At 38.2% G+C, this 16,183-nt stretch overlaps 1 protein-coding gene and 1 long non-coding RNA gene across 4 annotated transcripts in view; both read left to right on the forward strand.

The window, feature by feature from the left end:
- LOC138028347 (uncharacterized) overlaps positions 1-16,183 on the forward strand; it is an 83,184-nt gene that overhangs the window by 35,659 nt on the left and 31,342 nt on the right. Inside the window, exon 6 of one of the 3 annotated variants that reach the window (XR_011127647.1) lies at positions 2,495-4,017. The exons of the other annotated variants lie outside the window; for them this stretch is intronic. This is a non-coding gene — a long non-coding RNA (uncharacterized lncRNA). Of the gene's footprint in view, positions 1-2,494; positions 4,018-16,183 lie in introns of those variants that run through there. 3 annotated transcript variants of the gene reach the window in all.
- Positions 8,368-12,935, forward strand: LOC138028345 (homeobox protein Hox-A10-like). The gene is made up of 2 exons (XM_068875846.1): positions 8,368-9,022; positions 12,185-12,935. The coding sequence occupies exons 1-2, from the start codon at positions 8,710-8,712 to the stop codon at positions 12,499-12,501; spliced, it is 630 nt and encodes a 209-aa protein (XP_068731947.1). The 5' UTR covers positions 8,368-8,709; the 3' UTR covers positions 12,502-12,935.

The raw sequence follows: 16,183 nt of genomic DNA on the forward strand, positions 1-16,183 counted from the left end.
ATGCGCGGTGTATTATAGTTATTTATGGTACATGAAGATGGGGCTTAATTTCGAGTTAATAGACACCACAGGCTCAGACTGGACTTGTAGGGAAAAAGGGACAATGATCGAACAAAAAGTGTTAAATCCTAATCAAAACCAACACAGCGATCTAGATCTGAAAAGAATCAGAAAATATTGACTGGTATGAGTCAGCCCCATCTTTTTCGGCCGGATGGCTTTCATATTGTTTCTCATAGATTTTAATACACCAACGTTTCCGGACCGTTGAGCGTTTAAGCGTCCAAAACAACGCTTTCTAACCTTCCTTCAGTAGTTACTAACATGTGACCAAAACGTGACGTGCAGGTGCTGCGGGCTATCCCCGATCAATGTCGATTAGTAATCTCGCCGTAAGGATATTTATGTCCGAGTCGTCCAACCTTTCTTTTTGCTCGTTTTTCGAGGAGAGCAAGTCAAAGGAAAACGCTTGACAGTTGCTTTTCATCCTTTTCGATGCTGCCATTTCCTACTTTCTTTTTGTTTTTTTGTTTTTTTGCGACATTTCTTTTTGACATAAATTAAAATGCCAGTATTGTGTATTTTTACAAGCTATTCTAGACTATGAACCCTTACGAACTGTCAGTGGACTATCGTAGGCAGGCAATCAATGCAATCAAGTGAAATATACGTGATGTAAACACCTTCGGTCAGTAATATCTGATTTGATGTCCCTGATAGGACGGGTTTTTTGTGTTACTGAGCGGTCGGCGAATCAATCAAATTTCCAATGTTATGAAGCCGATCTCAAAATGAGAGGAAAAGGTTCAGTGCCTTTTTTGTTGTGGTAAATATTACTTTCTTCGATGCACTCTTAATTAACTTTACGTGTGAACAATCCAGCTACACCCTTAATTAAGCATTTTTTAAATTTAGATTAGCTTTTCCTGTTAATAATGATGTATAATGCAACATATCAAATGCGAGACGAGTTGCATGAGAGAACACCTATCATATTTTTTTTATGTATTTGTGGTAATTAAGTGGCGGTACCTTAGCTCAGGTGGGGCAAAGACCCTAAGGCAGAGTTCAAGTGTAACTAAAGGCGTGATTGTTGACGTAAAAAGACATTGAAAGTACTCAGCTTATTGTAACAATGAGCTTATGCCCTCTAGCTTCTTGAGCAATATCTAAGGCGCGTCCTTCGACAGTGGGTGGAATGACTAAATTATAAATCGTTTGAAAAATAAACACTTCAGTGCTTTTAAGCACAGCCTGCCCGGCAGCATTCAGTATTCAAACTTAAATCTTGTAAAATGCATTTCCAAAAAGGGATAAAATGCTTTACGGTCATTCAATCACGGTCGTCAGAAAAGAAAGAAAATATTTTGCGAGAAAATTCCCCGAGCCAGCTGCGATATTTCCCTTCATTAACTCTGCGTGTGTGTCCTGAGAAATTCAACCCCACTCATCTAGGCAGTAATACATTCCAGTTTGATCTCAAATAATACACCTTTGTTGGTCATTTATTTATGGTAAATAACTTAAGAAATGCTTGGTCATTTTTAACCTCCTTAAAAGTGTTTTTTGATTGTCGGGAGTGGACGTCTACGTCTGCCTGAATCGGTCACACCTTCTTTTAAACAATGCCGGCAATCAAAATCAAAAATAAAGGGAAAAAACAAATTTAAGAGGCTCTGCATGGTTAAGTCGCGTTATCGACCCTACGCAACGGGGTAAACAGAGAAAAAATGAACAAAAAGCGTGGAAAATTTAAGTGCGATGTCATGGGTAGACTTTACTTTTTGACAAGTACAAAAAGCTTTCTGTATTAGGGCAGAAATCGAAATATAAAGCAAAGTATAGAAGGAAATATTCATGTAAAAAAGAAAACCAAGGAAGAGCATCCATTTGATAAAAGATATTCCAACTGGCTTCGTAGTAATTATTTTCGAACTGGGGCAACTCATATTCTGGAGCGGGTAAGACCAATTCGAGGAACTGTAGACCGTGGAACCGCGGAACCGCGGAACCTGCGAAACCTAGAGAAATAACTTTTTTTACTGAAACTACATGATAAGAGATTATGTCATGAGATTTTTATTAATGTTTGTTAAATATCGACTGTGCCTACCGATTATCGCGTTCCAGGTGCCATTTTTAGGCGTTATCTGCGTATTTGCACCATCTGATTCAAGTTACCCTTTTAACTGGTGGATTGCGTGACAAGTCATAATCTACCAACTCATTTTACAACCTCAAAAGGTGATCCCGCTTGGTTTGAGGAGTTTAAAAATTTTTTCGCAACGTGATGCTATTTGTTTTTGTAGCTTTCCTTCAACGCCTGTTTTAGTACCTTTCCGCAGTTCTTAAGACAGTGGGCTACGTAGGTTAGTCTCGTATGATTCTAGTTTTCCTAATCTTTTTCGTGTCATTACTTGGGTCTGTGTGTTTTCCATTGGCTTCGACCGGTCATCGCCTAATTTGCCTTTTATGTTTGTATTATTTGCTTTAGTTTTACGGCGTCTGTCTGACTTCAGGACAACTGATTGCCAGCTATAACTACCACTGGCTTGATCAATCGCTGGTGGTTACAAGAAGAAATTGGTGCGTGGTGCGTTGATGGTGGGATGGATTCCCTGATCTTGGCCTAGGCCTTGGAGATAAATATACTTAAATCGTTGAATCGTTAGCATGTAAGCAACGTTTAATTATCGCCGAGAAGAATGAAATAACGTTAATTTTTCCAAATATCAACTTTTCCAGAGGGAAAAACGTTTAGCCGAAGCAACGATACGTTCCTTCTACCATTCATGTTTACGGAATAGTAAGTCTTTGGTCGGAATATCTTCGTAACAACAAGAACAACAAATTATCGAAAGCAGGGAATTGAGCTGTTGGTCTTTGTTATTGTGACTTGTCACGCAATCCACCAGTTGATCCGCTAACTTGCATCAGATACTGCAAATACGCAGATAAAAGAAAGAATTGGCGACCGGAACGCGATAATCGGCGAGTACAGTTGATTAAATTATGAACAAATATTAATGTAAATCTCGTTGTTTTTATCATGGGATTTCAATAAAAACAGTCATTTCTCGAGGTTCCGCGGCTCCGCGGTCTGCAGTTCCACGCTTTAGGAGGGATAGTTAAATATCTTGTTTTAGCCACTTCCGAAATGCGTGAAAAAACATTTGAATGGGCTATATTTGCCCAATCAATTTAATTATTGTAGAGGTAATGTTGGGTTTGTGGGAAAGCTATTGTGACAATCGGCAGGGATTTCAATGCGATTTTCAATCAGTTCCGGACGTAAAAACCTGCACTTTGTATCGGATGGGCTTCCTCTGCCGCCCCAGTTGCAGTAAGCGGATCAACACATCATGAAAAACTGTCCAAGGAAAAACACCGTTCTTTCAATAGTACAAAATGCAATTTTCAGTCTTGGATTTGCGCCGTCAGTGTTCTGGAGAACCCCAGTTGAATCAGTCTCTGAATTGATCATTGACAGTTTACGGCTGAAGGCTTGTCGTAGAACAATACAGTGTGCGATTTGTGAGCTTTTACAATATATTCCTGTTTACATTTTAACCATTACGAGGCAATTTTTGTTAAGGCAGGGATCCGCCTAGTAATTATGTTTACTGATGAAGAGGTGAGGGATCGTCAAGTATTGAGTTTGTAAAAATATATCGCTTGAACAATGAACGTCTTCTGTGCGTCTTAGCTGGGTAAGTTCCTGAATCGTGAATTTCGTTATGATTGATTTGCTTCAGTTACCTTGGAAAACAAAAGAGTTTCATCCTATCTTTTCTAAAACTTTCGAAGAAGTACTCATCATCACTACTAAGTATTTTAAAAACTGTTAAAAACAGCCTTTCAGGCCTTGTAACCCTCACAGTTGTCCTTTGGTTACGTGACATTCAAAGACCAATTCCTTGTAATTTAGCCCAGTTGTTTCGCGTTTAACGAACAAAAATAAGCAGATCAATGAACAATGAATAAAAGAAATAAACAATTTCTGAAACCACAGAAAAACATAAATTCAAAAGAAATGAAGTAAACTTAGGATCCAGACTCCCTCCTGGCTTGATGCTGTTCATTTGAGATCCTCATATTGCTAGTCATATCTCAAATGAAACTGAAAGGCTTGGCTCTTGACGATTGTCCTTGTAAAACTTGAGGCTTCTTGGTTAACTGGAAGCGAGCTACACTGATATGATTCGAGAAAGCCTTTGAAGCAAGTTATTTTGTGAACAAAAACAACAACAACAAAAGCTATCTGCCTTGATTTGCACCCATATCAAAACTCTAAGGAAACGAAAGATGGATCTATTACTTGAAATTTAAATGGGCATATAACCACAGGGGTTAGAAGATTCAGGCAGGCGACAGCCGAGAAGGTGTTGTGAATCAGTAATGAAATGAAATGAAGGCCGGTTAGGTTGAGTTAGTGCGGAATTTCTTAGCTAAACGACAGCGGCCGAACAACACAACATGCGCACACGGCACACATGTTGCCGGTAAAATCCGTTCTCAGGTTGAATCCATTTTTACCCCGCAGGCTAAATTAGTGATCCTCGTTTTACCTAGGTTGAATACGCACTCAAATGATTCGAAGAAACTTTTCTTGGAGCCTAAATTAAGCCTAGAGAACAATTAGGGTCAGGTTAGGATTAGTTTTGGTTAGTATATGATGAATATCAATTCGGATTTATTACATACAAAAGTAAAATAATGAAAACAAACGTGTTGCCGGGGTTGACCTTGTTCGTTGTTGTGGTGTAGTGGTAAAGGCAGAGGACTATAGTTCCAGAAGAACCGAGTTCGAGTATCGGTAAATGCACAGTACAGTTCTTTGTTGCATTATTATGTTTTTATGTTGAGACTGAATGGATAAGTGTATGCAGAAACCGATAAGATTATACGAGACATTAAAAAGATGTGTTGAGATGCGTAAGACAGAGCTTGAGGGATGGTATGGGTTGATAGCTGCTTTAAGCTACTGCGCTTTAAACATATTCAACCTAGGTTCAAGTTAAACTATATGAGGGATCACCAGGTAAAAACGGATTGAACCCGTGACAGGATTTGACCGACAACACGGAACTAGTATATTCATAAAGCAGACTTGAATGTGTGAAAATAACTTTAAAAAAAGACAAATGGTAGTGAAAAATGATAGTCATAAATATAAACAGATTTGGCCATAGTTAATGATTTGGCGTAAGACCATTAAAAACTATTGATTGAAACAGATTTAATCTTTTCCCTACGCTTCCTTGGCCGCCGCCGTGCGACAGGAACGGCCAAAATGCAATCGTTCTGTTGTCAAAAGCTTGAGCTAAGCCTCTACCCATGACTCGTTTCTGTTACCACCCTGCTTGTCTTTGGATTAGCCAAGCATGATTTCCGCTATGCGTGTAAGTTCGGTTCAATTTTGATCCATTTAATGTCGATTTGTTGTGCTTAGGTCAATCTAAGGCAACCAATTGTCGTCAGTTGATCATCACACTGAGCTGAGTGATGCTTAGTTTTTTTTAGTATATTTTCGCGGATCACTTCGCAAAGTGTGTATCATTGAAACATTTCGAGTATGTCTTCAGGCGCCAGGGTTGATGCAAAAGAATAGAAGGCTTTTATAAGCTTTTGTTCAAGTAAGGTGCACCAGTGCATTGAGCAATACTCCACCTCCGGGAGATACAGGTACAGAAATATGGCTTAAAATATTTAAGTTGAAGCAGAGACAAAAACAGAGTGGAGGTCTTTTTTAGAAATGTCTATTTCTGTTGGAATCTCGGCAAACGAGTGGCGAGATTTTTCAGTTCTAGGTCCCACTCGAGAAACGCCTTTGGAGTGCAAATGTTCAATGTAAAATATTGCACACTTCGGCTATCATTTAAATCTTCGTTGAATTTCAATTCCTGTTCTTTTTCCCCTTTGCTCTGGTTCTCCCTTTGCTTTTCATCTCCTTCTGCTTCTTACTAGGATCGGCGACGAATGCCTTAGTCTAAAAAATCTGTCAACAAGGTAAACTGCTTCCTCTCTAGACAATGAGTTGGAAGTCCGGAGTCAACCTTTTCTCTGTGGGTCTAACATAACATGCATACCGTTAGCTGTTCCGACCAGAAGTCTCAGTGTAGGGTTTTTGGCAATTCCGCACGGAAGTGTTTCAGCTTTACTTTCCCTATCTGTGGTTTCCTTAGATTTTTTTCGAGCATGGGAGACGGGATAGGTCACGCCCCTCAGAAGATTAAATCGAAACTATCATATCACACAGCATCAAGTGAAGAAAGCACGATTTTCGAGCCTTCAGGGGAACAGAATTGGATAAAAAATTAAACTCGTCAACGAGTCCATTGACTTACTGTGGCAATGTTTTATTTGAACTAAGGGGGTAGACAACGGCGGTATGACACTTCTGTGTTAATGTCATTTAAGAGCCTCGCTGGTGTAACAACTACGATGAGGAGTTTAACTGAAATAACAGATTTGTCACCCGATAAAACTAAAAAGAATTGGAAGCAACGCCTTGCTCGGAATGTGTTACTTGCGTCCAGGATAGCTTCTGTCTAAACCGGTATTTTTGGGTCCATGGCGTGTCAAAGGTAAAGAAAAGAATGAGAAATAGTTCTCAAAGAAAGCCAAGAATTTCAGCGAACAGCGTTTTGAAGAACGAGGCTAAATTGAAAGCAAGGATTTAATTTCCATATTCCCGGGTTTGAACTGTCATCGCATGACCATTGTGCCAGCCATAAATGTAGCAAGTCGAAACAAAACAGTTTGGCTGGCCTAGCTATACTTCAGTTGAGCTTTCCAGTACATTCAGATTCTTTCCGTAACAAATTTCCCTTCTGTTACGTGTTGAGATTTCCTTGGATCAAATTTCGGCCATTATAGTGCAACTGGATGTTAACTCGGAAGATTATTGAGCTCTTAGAGACGTTACAACTTATCAAGCTCTCTTTAAAATGCTATCCATTCAAAGAGAAACCTTTGGGTGACCACAGAAAGATGTATTTAGCGGTAGCGTGAAAGATAAACCTTTTGAATCAGCATCGGGATGAAATTCGAGTCTCGGTGCCACTCAGCATTAGGATGGTACTGAATAGTTATAATAGTAGAAGTAGTAATAGCTTATTTACCGCATACCAAATTCTTCAGTAGTAATTTTGAGAGATTTTATTTTGTTGTGAAATACGAACTTTTTTTTTTTACATTTTGAGCCTGCAGCCACATGAAGTCTGTAAGAACTGGCCTCTTAAGCGGTCGGTGCTGATTCATCTTTCAGAAGGTCGTGAACTTTAAATGCGTTCAGTTCTGGTTACTCCAAATCGAAATGACCGAGCGGAGGTCAAATTATTTATAGTTTTAATGTCATCACATTCTAAATAAACACATTATTATAATTACCTTTTCGTCCATGAAGCAAATATCAGGAAACCGTGCGGCTGGAGACGTATGCAAGGGACAATAGTGGATTAAAAACATTTTATGGAGATTATAAATCTCCTGAAGTTCTATAAATGTTGTGATACATTAACTGGTTCGATGTACTTAGGTAATCAAACACTCAGTGGTTCACAGTTCATTGTTGAAGCTCCAACGTCCATTGTTTTTCATCCTCCACGCCCTCATTCTGCTAACACGGAAATGCGATCTTTTTTAATTGGTCGGACGGCCTGAGGGTTGCTTTGACAAAGAACTTTCAGTACAGCAGCTAAAACTGGATCATAATAATTGTCACGCGCTTTACCTAAGATGATTAGAAAATCGATATTTCTGGTGACGTCGGCGGTGTGGAAGCAACAGGAAAAGGCGTCTAACGGACTTAAACATGAGAAACCAAGAAAATCCTTGAATCTCCAATGATAAAGTGCCATTGAATCAGACATTTTTAACCTTGCGGCGAGGGATCCGTCTAATATTGGCTCTCTGACTTGTCTTGCAATTACCCAAACAAGTCAAGCAATTCTTAAAAGATTTACAGTTCAAGATTTGCGCTTGATTTATTTCCAAATTGAGTAATAATGCTGATAATCTGTGCACTTATCACTTAAGATGATCAGTAATAACATGTTACCAGGAGAAAATGCTCTTTCTCTCGATGTTACTTAAAATTTCGTCAGCAAAATTTCTTTTACTTTGTATCCAGAAACGGTCAAAGTATGCGTTCTTTTTAACTTGAGCGAAATATCGGTGCTGGCGATAATTGATTTCGTTAGAAGTTTACTTACCTGTTTTTTTTCTTGTGGTTTTATTTTAAATTCTGAAAAGTTCATTTTCTCTGACGTAAAGCACTGAGGAAACAAGTTATTGATAATTGCCAATTTGTGGTCAGCAATCTTTACAAGCGATCCTTGAATGCCAAATCAAAACTCACGCACTGAAAACATATCAGATTCACGACAATCTTTTGGGCGGAAAATCACGAGAAACTTGAATGCTGAATTGTCTTGAAGAGTTTAATTACAAAGGCTGGATTTGTATGTCGCCTTTTGTAGCGTGATTATTAAGTTATTAAAGTGATTATTCCTAGTCAACAATATGATTCTTTCCTTAAAATAGACCAATAAGTTTGGACTCGGCTTGTCCTGGCGGCTTAAGCGCTTATGATAAGGTATTTATGGGGGCGTGTTCTCTCAAACACGCATGACTGTTTTGTGTATTTAACCAGTTCGCTTTCACTTTCCAAGTAGTTATTGTGGGGTCACAAGTATTGAACTGCAAATGGATTTTCACGGACAAAAAGTTAATCTATCCTTTTCCATTGAAAACATTCTGCGAGATGATTTTCCTCACCCACGAAAAACGAACGTTGTTAATTTGCCAACTCGAGCGTCGACATTCGATGGATGGCCGAACATTCCTGTTTATCACTGCTATGGGGTTCGCTACAGTCCTCTGCTGATGAAGTATCCGTCGAATATTCAAAGCAGCTGTGTAGGTGGAAAAATCCACCGAGTAAATGGAGATAAGAAGAGATACACGGAAGGCATTGATGATCGCTTGGGCTCTGAAGACCATACAAAAAAGCTTGTTGGTAAGTATATCTATGATTATATTTTCATTCTCAGGTTCCGGCTGAGTTAGATCAGCCACATTTGGGGAAAACAAATGATAAGAACTTACACGTACGTTAAATCTTAGATCCTCAATAAAATTAATTGTAACTTTTCTTGGTATAGAAGAAATGAAATATTATTTCGAAAGTGATAAATGTGTTGAGAAGCGAACCTGAACGTACTTTTCTATATTGTTGAGCGACAATGTTTGCTTAGAGACGGGTCTGAAGTTGCAAACATCATGAAAACAATTAGTTTTGATTTGTTTCAGCTTGTCATGAATTACACTGTCCTAGAAATTAGAAGAGGCTTTCCTTTTTTTGAGACCAATCGGCTCATGTCTAAACTTGCTAAAAAAATCGAGGTTCGGAAGGCACGTACAAGAAAAGTCGTTATTAAATTTGAAAATGTTCCAAGTGACTATTGATAGGTTCCTAGTATCCAGCTGAAACCTAAGCACAGGTATGATTTTGGTCCTAAATATTCAAACTGAAACGTCTTCTAAAAGTAAGTAGTTAGACATTGAGAAAGCACCAGGAATCAGCTCGAAGTTGCTCTGACAAAGCATGACAGAGTATTAATTTCTTTGGCTAGAAGGCAGGTCACATGTTGTTAGGCTACACGCCCAAACCACGTCACGGACGTAAAGTCTTCTATTCGTTTTAGGGGATGAAAGTAAAAATTTTTTATCTCTTTGACTTTCTTGGTAAAATCTTTTATTCTAGTTCGCATTTAACAAAGAAGTGATTTGCCATGGTTATTTTTTATAATTGGATCAGGCTGATCTCGTAAAAAAAGGAAAATATCTCTTTACATCCAAATAGCTTAAATTAATAACCCTCAGTAGTGGCATAATAGCAGTATGAGGTGAAGTGCGAGTCAAATCTCGGCCGCCTGTATTGATTGTTGAGTCTACGGTTAATCGAATTCATGAAATTGTTTTTCTTAAACTTGGCACGCAACAGGAGTTCTTTTGTCTTTAAGTGGGGAAAGTAAATTGTCATGGGAAACTTTAACGGACTTTTTGTTAACGGTAAATGAGTGAATTTTTTTCCATCCGGTACCAGAATGATCAGAGACTAAAATAGAACCACAGAAAAAAATCGTTGGGAGGTTTGTAACATTAATTTAAAAAAATATTGTACCCTTCTAAAAGGTTCCTTCAAATGTGTATTATGCCAAGAAAACCATGACCGAAAGTTTTTAAATTAAAGGTCGATCTCTTTCCACTATGTGACGTACACAAGTTCTTGAGGGAATCTCAGTAGATTTTGTTTTCATATAAAAGTTATAATAAATTCTCTTTTTCAAAAACTTGTGTGTCAAGTCGTATAATTGGGTGAGGTGCTTACATCTTAAGTTGTATCCAATTGTCGGAAATCCATAGCGCCTCACCAAGACTTAATATCAACTGAGGAAATTCTCGGACTTAGTACTGAAACAAGAATTATGTACTTAAATATTGAATCGTGACCGTCGGCGCTGTTTGCGTGCGTTGATGAAACACACTCACACAAAACTGAAATGTGACTGACTTAATCACAAAGTTCAAATGGAAATTAAAAATCAAAGTCCATGCACTCACTTCTGCGTGTACGATTCTGCTTTAGTTTCACCCGTTTTAGCAAGTTAAATCTTTGAACGAAACTGAAAGCGCTTTCTATCAGTTTCACGATAAATATTGCTTAGATTAACAAGAAGTTCAAGAGTTTGTTTGGCTTAATAGTGGCCTTTGAGAACTCATTAGTGACTTCATCTATATAGTGGCTGTAGAAAAAAAGATCATTCAAGCCATAAATGAAGAACTGTCTTTTGTGTGTCTGTGAGCTCCTAACAGTTTCTACTCGAAGATGAAAACCTGGAAAGGCCAATCTTTCATCTTGAGAATCTTGAACTTAAAATAAGACCTCGTCATGAAATGTGCTTTCCGATTCCAATGGTCCAAAATAGTCGGTGGTGGGTGAACTTAATTCACGAATTTCAAACTTCGCTTTACAAGGTGTTGGCCGTTTTTACTGTAATTCGACTGACCTTTCTGCTCATAAGCTAAAAGTGCTGCAGTCGTTATTGAGAATGTTATCAATGCCGATTTCCCATAACAATTGTTCCCGCTTTATCAGTATCCAGAACAGTGCGTTGAGTTGAAACGCTCCAGTAAAGATAGCTTTGGCAATTTTACACTGCTTTCTTGATAAAGCTAGTTAGTCTGCATTGCTATGGATTCTTTAAAAATTTAAAATTTAACGTTGATTTCAGTGCCATTGAAGCTCGCTGTATCAAGTAAAACTCAGATGTTGATCTACAAATGGGTATCATGAAATCAGACTTTTTTTCTCAACGACTCCTGTAAAGATATACAAACTTGAAGAAGAATCCCAATTATCGAGTCCACGTGTAGTCTGATATTGTCCGCTCAACAATCCCGGATACTTGAGTCCTTTTTGAACGTTGCAAAAGTGACTTTAAAATCTATATTAGTCGTTGAGATCGGTGAAGGCCTGGTTTTTTTTTTTCTAAACTTGCTAAGTTACAGTCTTCAGCGAGCCATTTGTTGGTCATTAACAATTTATGTTACAAACGTGTTGTTACACTCCCGGAAAAAAAATCTGCAAAGTATAATGGATACAAAGGAACAATTCTCTTGGGATCTTTTCGTGACACATCTTAACAGAAAAGATTAAACGTGCAGTACTTAACTATCAATGATAGTATGAATATTGCACTGAATCCAATACTGTCAACGATCTTAAGCTGTACTTTAAGACAAGAGGGTCGTATTGAATTAACTTCATTCACAGCTCACGGTATCAATTTGACTTCTTTTCATGTGTTGATCTCATTTGTGCTTCATTTGAAAAATCGACTTTAAGATAAATCCAGTGGAAGAAACTTATCACCAGAAAACTCAAGTATGGACCAGTTCTAAACTTAACGCGTGTACTTATGCGGGTTTATAGCTTAACAATGAAGCAAAAACATATGTTGTATATTGAAGCAGCAAAATGTACACATCACGGAAACAAGTCTATTATTGAAGTTTACTTCTATTGTTTTGCGTGTATAGAGTTCAACAAAGAATGTGGTTAACTTAATCCATGGTAGTTAATAACAAGCACTGTTTTCTTGTCATTTTTCCACAGACGAAGATTGCTTAAAGGACGACAAAAAGCAACTTAAGACAGAGACGTGCCCGAATGAAAATGTTCCGAAGCGGAAGCGGCGAAATCGCAGCCATTTCACCCAGCGTCAACTTCAATATCTGGAGAAAATATTTTCCCGCCAACAGTACCTTACACGCGACGAGCGCACGCTATTGGCGAGGGGTCTGGAAATGACTGAACTTCAAATCAGAAACTGGTTCCAAAACCAAAGATATCAGAAAAAACACCGCGCAAATGAAAACAAGAAACATGAAAGACCTGATTTCTCTGTAAGCGGCGAGAACGGCCAACCTTGAGCAGAAATAACATTTTTTTTGTCGTTCAAAATGTTGGATTTCTCGCGCGCACATCATGTGAGACGCTTAACTTTGCTCGTTGAGAAGAAGACGAGGCAGAAGTAACAAGGTGTAACACAAACGGCGGCTGGATTTGGCAAAGAACCCTGAGTAGGCGGAGTCACCAAGAAGACGATTCAGTTACAGCCTTAAAGCTTAAGACCAGCCCTAGGCAACAGTGCTTAATTAATGGTCACAAAAGAGACAACTAATTTATTGTTAAAAAAAATTTCATATGTTACCCACATCGGTCAGATGTTAAAAGAATTATACATATTTGCATACAGACGAAAAGGTGATGTAAACCACCTATGTTACATACTGAATGCGGTAAGGATTTACCGCTATAAGATGAATTGAGAATAATATTAAAGGAATACGAAAGATAGATGACATTTATCAGTTTACCCTCCTTTGTACTGCTCAACAATACGAAATTGTTGAAAGTAGACGCAGTAGGCGCGCCCGCGATACTGCATTTGTCAGTGAAATCTATCGTTTAAGCAGACAATCAGACTGATGCTTCCATCTCGTGGTCGCTTGACTCCACCTTTTTCAAAAAACCGAATGAACTCCCAACATTATTAAGCCAACAACTCCATGCCACTCAAGTTGTAAAACAATGAATGGGTGTCGAATACTGGACATCTCGCGTGTGGTATCATCTTAAATTAACCCGAGACTCACCTTGCGTAGACAGCGTCTTCGATTCGATTACAGTTTTTCATTTAATTTGTAGTATCTCTTAACGATTACAAGTACCCTACTTCCCTGTAATGAGAAAGTATCAATGAGATTAATCACTACATGTACAAAACTGTCAAAGTGACTAAAGTTACTGGAAATCCACTACCACAAAAGATATTGTAAACGTTTGAAATTAGTGAAAAAGTTGACTCTCCAGTTGCTTGCGTCTAATTGTCTGTGACAGGTAAAGCTGCAATGTCATTTCTGTTTTTCTTCTCCTTGGTGATTATTAATGGAGAAAGAAAAGAAACCGATTAGAATTAATGGGATATGATGAGCATTAGACAATCTTCTCACAGAGAAAAACAAGAATCTAACGGTTATCTTGAGACACCTAAAGCCCCACAGTTAAACATAAACGATACAGATATGAAAGAAAAGAAGGAGACTGAATAATTTGGTAGTTGAAAATTAACTTTATTTCGTAAAAGCAAAGAGTTTTTATGCAGTTACCCTTGTTGGTTAAGTGGTATAAACAGACCGCCTATTGCAAAAGTCGCGATCACATATCTTTAGTCGGAAACGCCTTTGATGATTTAAGCTTATACTCACGTAATCTATCCTTCACTCTAAGTACTGTAATGTCTTCACGTGACAAACATCCCTTTTTGTAATTTTTTTTTTCCTGTGAGTGATAACTAAATCTTCTCTATTGCAGCGATGCTATCGCCATTTTTATCAGTTTAAAATTTTCAGGCATTTTCCAGACTTTTCGAACTGAGTGCGTGCGAGTTAAAAGCGTTGTCGCGTGCGGCACATTTTTGTGGCTATATTGGTGATGACCCTTGGTATATGGTAGGCCACTTTCATGCTGTCAAAGTATGCAACACTTTGCAAAACCTAAGTGTATTTAATTTTCGTCGCAGAATAAGACGTAAAGGCTTAAGCGAATCTTGGTACAAAGAGATATAGAACAATGTCTCATCTGTCTGCATTCACAAAGCAAATGAGTGTATTCCTTGTTTGTTCGTTGTTTAGAATCTAGGATAGAATACGAAACATGATGAAAGCTGAAGGTAACTTGTTTGTTACGTCACAATATCACGTCGTTTCCTTTTTTGTCACCTTTTTATTTCTTCTTGACATGTAATAGAATGCCATGCAATTCCAGGCATAACACGCCTTACAGCTTATATAATTGAACCATTTTGTCAACAGTCCGGAAGGCAAGAGCCGCAAACATGTCTTACCAACTCTAAAGTATCTGATTTAAACCTTTAATGGAAAAGGCCGTGTTATTAGCACTTTATCATTCAATAGTAGTAGTTCTTGTTTTAAATGACATTAGGCCTCATCTCATTATCAGTAGTAACGTAAGTGTCATTGTCTCCTTCGTGGCCAACCAAGGAAGTCCTTATCAAAAATTGGCGCCATATTTTAACTAATCGAATTCAAAATATTCCAGTACTTTCATAAAAAACAGGCCTTATCTTTTTAGATAACCGTGATTCACCGCGGTAACTGAAAAGCGTTGCTATGACTGTCACTCTTAGGGAACTACTACACTCGAACAGGACCCACCAAACCACAAAATAGATGGTGGTGTCGTCTGCACCCCCCTTGCTTAACGTCAAAAGATGGTGTCTATATTGCATTGCCACCCCTCTATCCAGCAGTAAAAGATTACAGTGAGATTCAAACCTCACTTTTCTTGTTTGTCTAGTAATGCCGACTCTTGCTATCTGAATATTCCTGTGTCAACTCAAATTTAAAAGCCAATAATATGTTGTCGGTAATGTTCATGTGATAAGTTCGAAGATAGGTGGTGTCTTTGAGAACCCCCCTACCCCAAAGTTGGGTCCTGTTCGAGTATAGTAGTTTTGACCGGTTCCCTTACTTTGGGACTGTTCCGTAAGCTTGCATCCAGAATGGAACTGGCGGCGAGAGGTACGACGCAGAGGAGGAATACTCCTTTAGCTTTAGAACACCTTTAGCGAAGTTATTCTTACAAATTTATGGAAAAGAAGGAACAAATGGCTAAGTAAAAGGATACTCGGAAAAAGTCTAATGCTTCTAAGAAGATTCGAACTGACCTCGGAAAAAGTCCAAATGCTTCTAAGAGGACCCAAGCTGACCTCGGATCTACCGACTACTACCGGTCTTGGATATTCTACAACTAAGCTAGCCGAGTCCTCACCATTAAACATTAAACTAGGGTCATTAAACTAGGTTCATGAGGCAAAGGTCCTGTATCCTACCAGAACTGAAATATTAATAGACTGCATATTTGCAAAATGATTTTTGGTTCCTAGTATGCTGCTGCATGTCATAACAGCAAAAATTCATTATTTCTTTCATTCAGCAGGCTTAAGACTTACCGTACCACTTGATATCAATGAGCTTAGTCTAAGTAAGTGAACAAGATTACGGTTCCTTTTACTTCATTATCACATTAAGATTACTGAATTTGCAATCCAGGCGCTGTTTAAACTGTTAATTTCATTCCACACCTTGCAACGATCTTGCCAGCCATTAATGTGGGTCAAAGCGTTGTGCGTCCTTCCAAGTCAGTTACAAACTTGCTTAGCTCAAGTTTTAAATTCGCGAATCTGACAAGCCCAGTCTTTTGTTAAGAATTGAGCGACGGAATTCATAAACTCCTACCACCTCCTCCAAAACTTGTGTCTCCGTGTGGGAGGAAAAATTGTCTCAGGTTACACCAGCAATTCAATAAAGATCTCAAAATCCCTTTTGGTCTCAAGAGGGTACGCGCGATCTCTTCCGTCCTGTTCTGAGAAAGATGAATTGTCCCACACAAGGATTTAATCAACAGCCTAAAAGGGTAATAATAATAATAATAATAATAATAATAATAATAATAATAATAATAATAATAATAATAATAATAATAATAATAATAATAATTATTATTATTATTATTATTATTATTATTATT

This window comes from Montipora capricornis, chromosome 13, assembly GCF_036669925.1.
Source record: "Montipora capricornis isolate CH-2021 chromosome 13, ASM3666992v2, whole genome shotgun sequence".
NCBI classification, from domain to species: Eukaryota; Metazoa; Cnidaria; class Anthozoa; order Scleractinia; family Acroporidae; genus Montipora; species Montipora capricornis.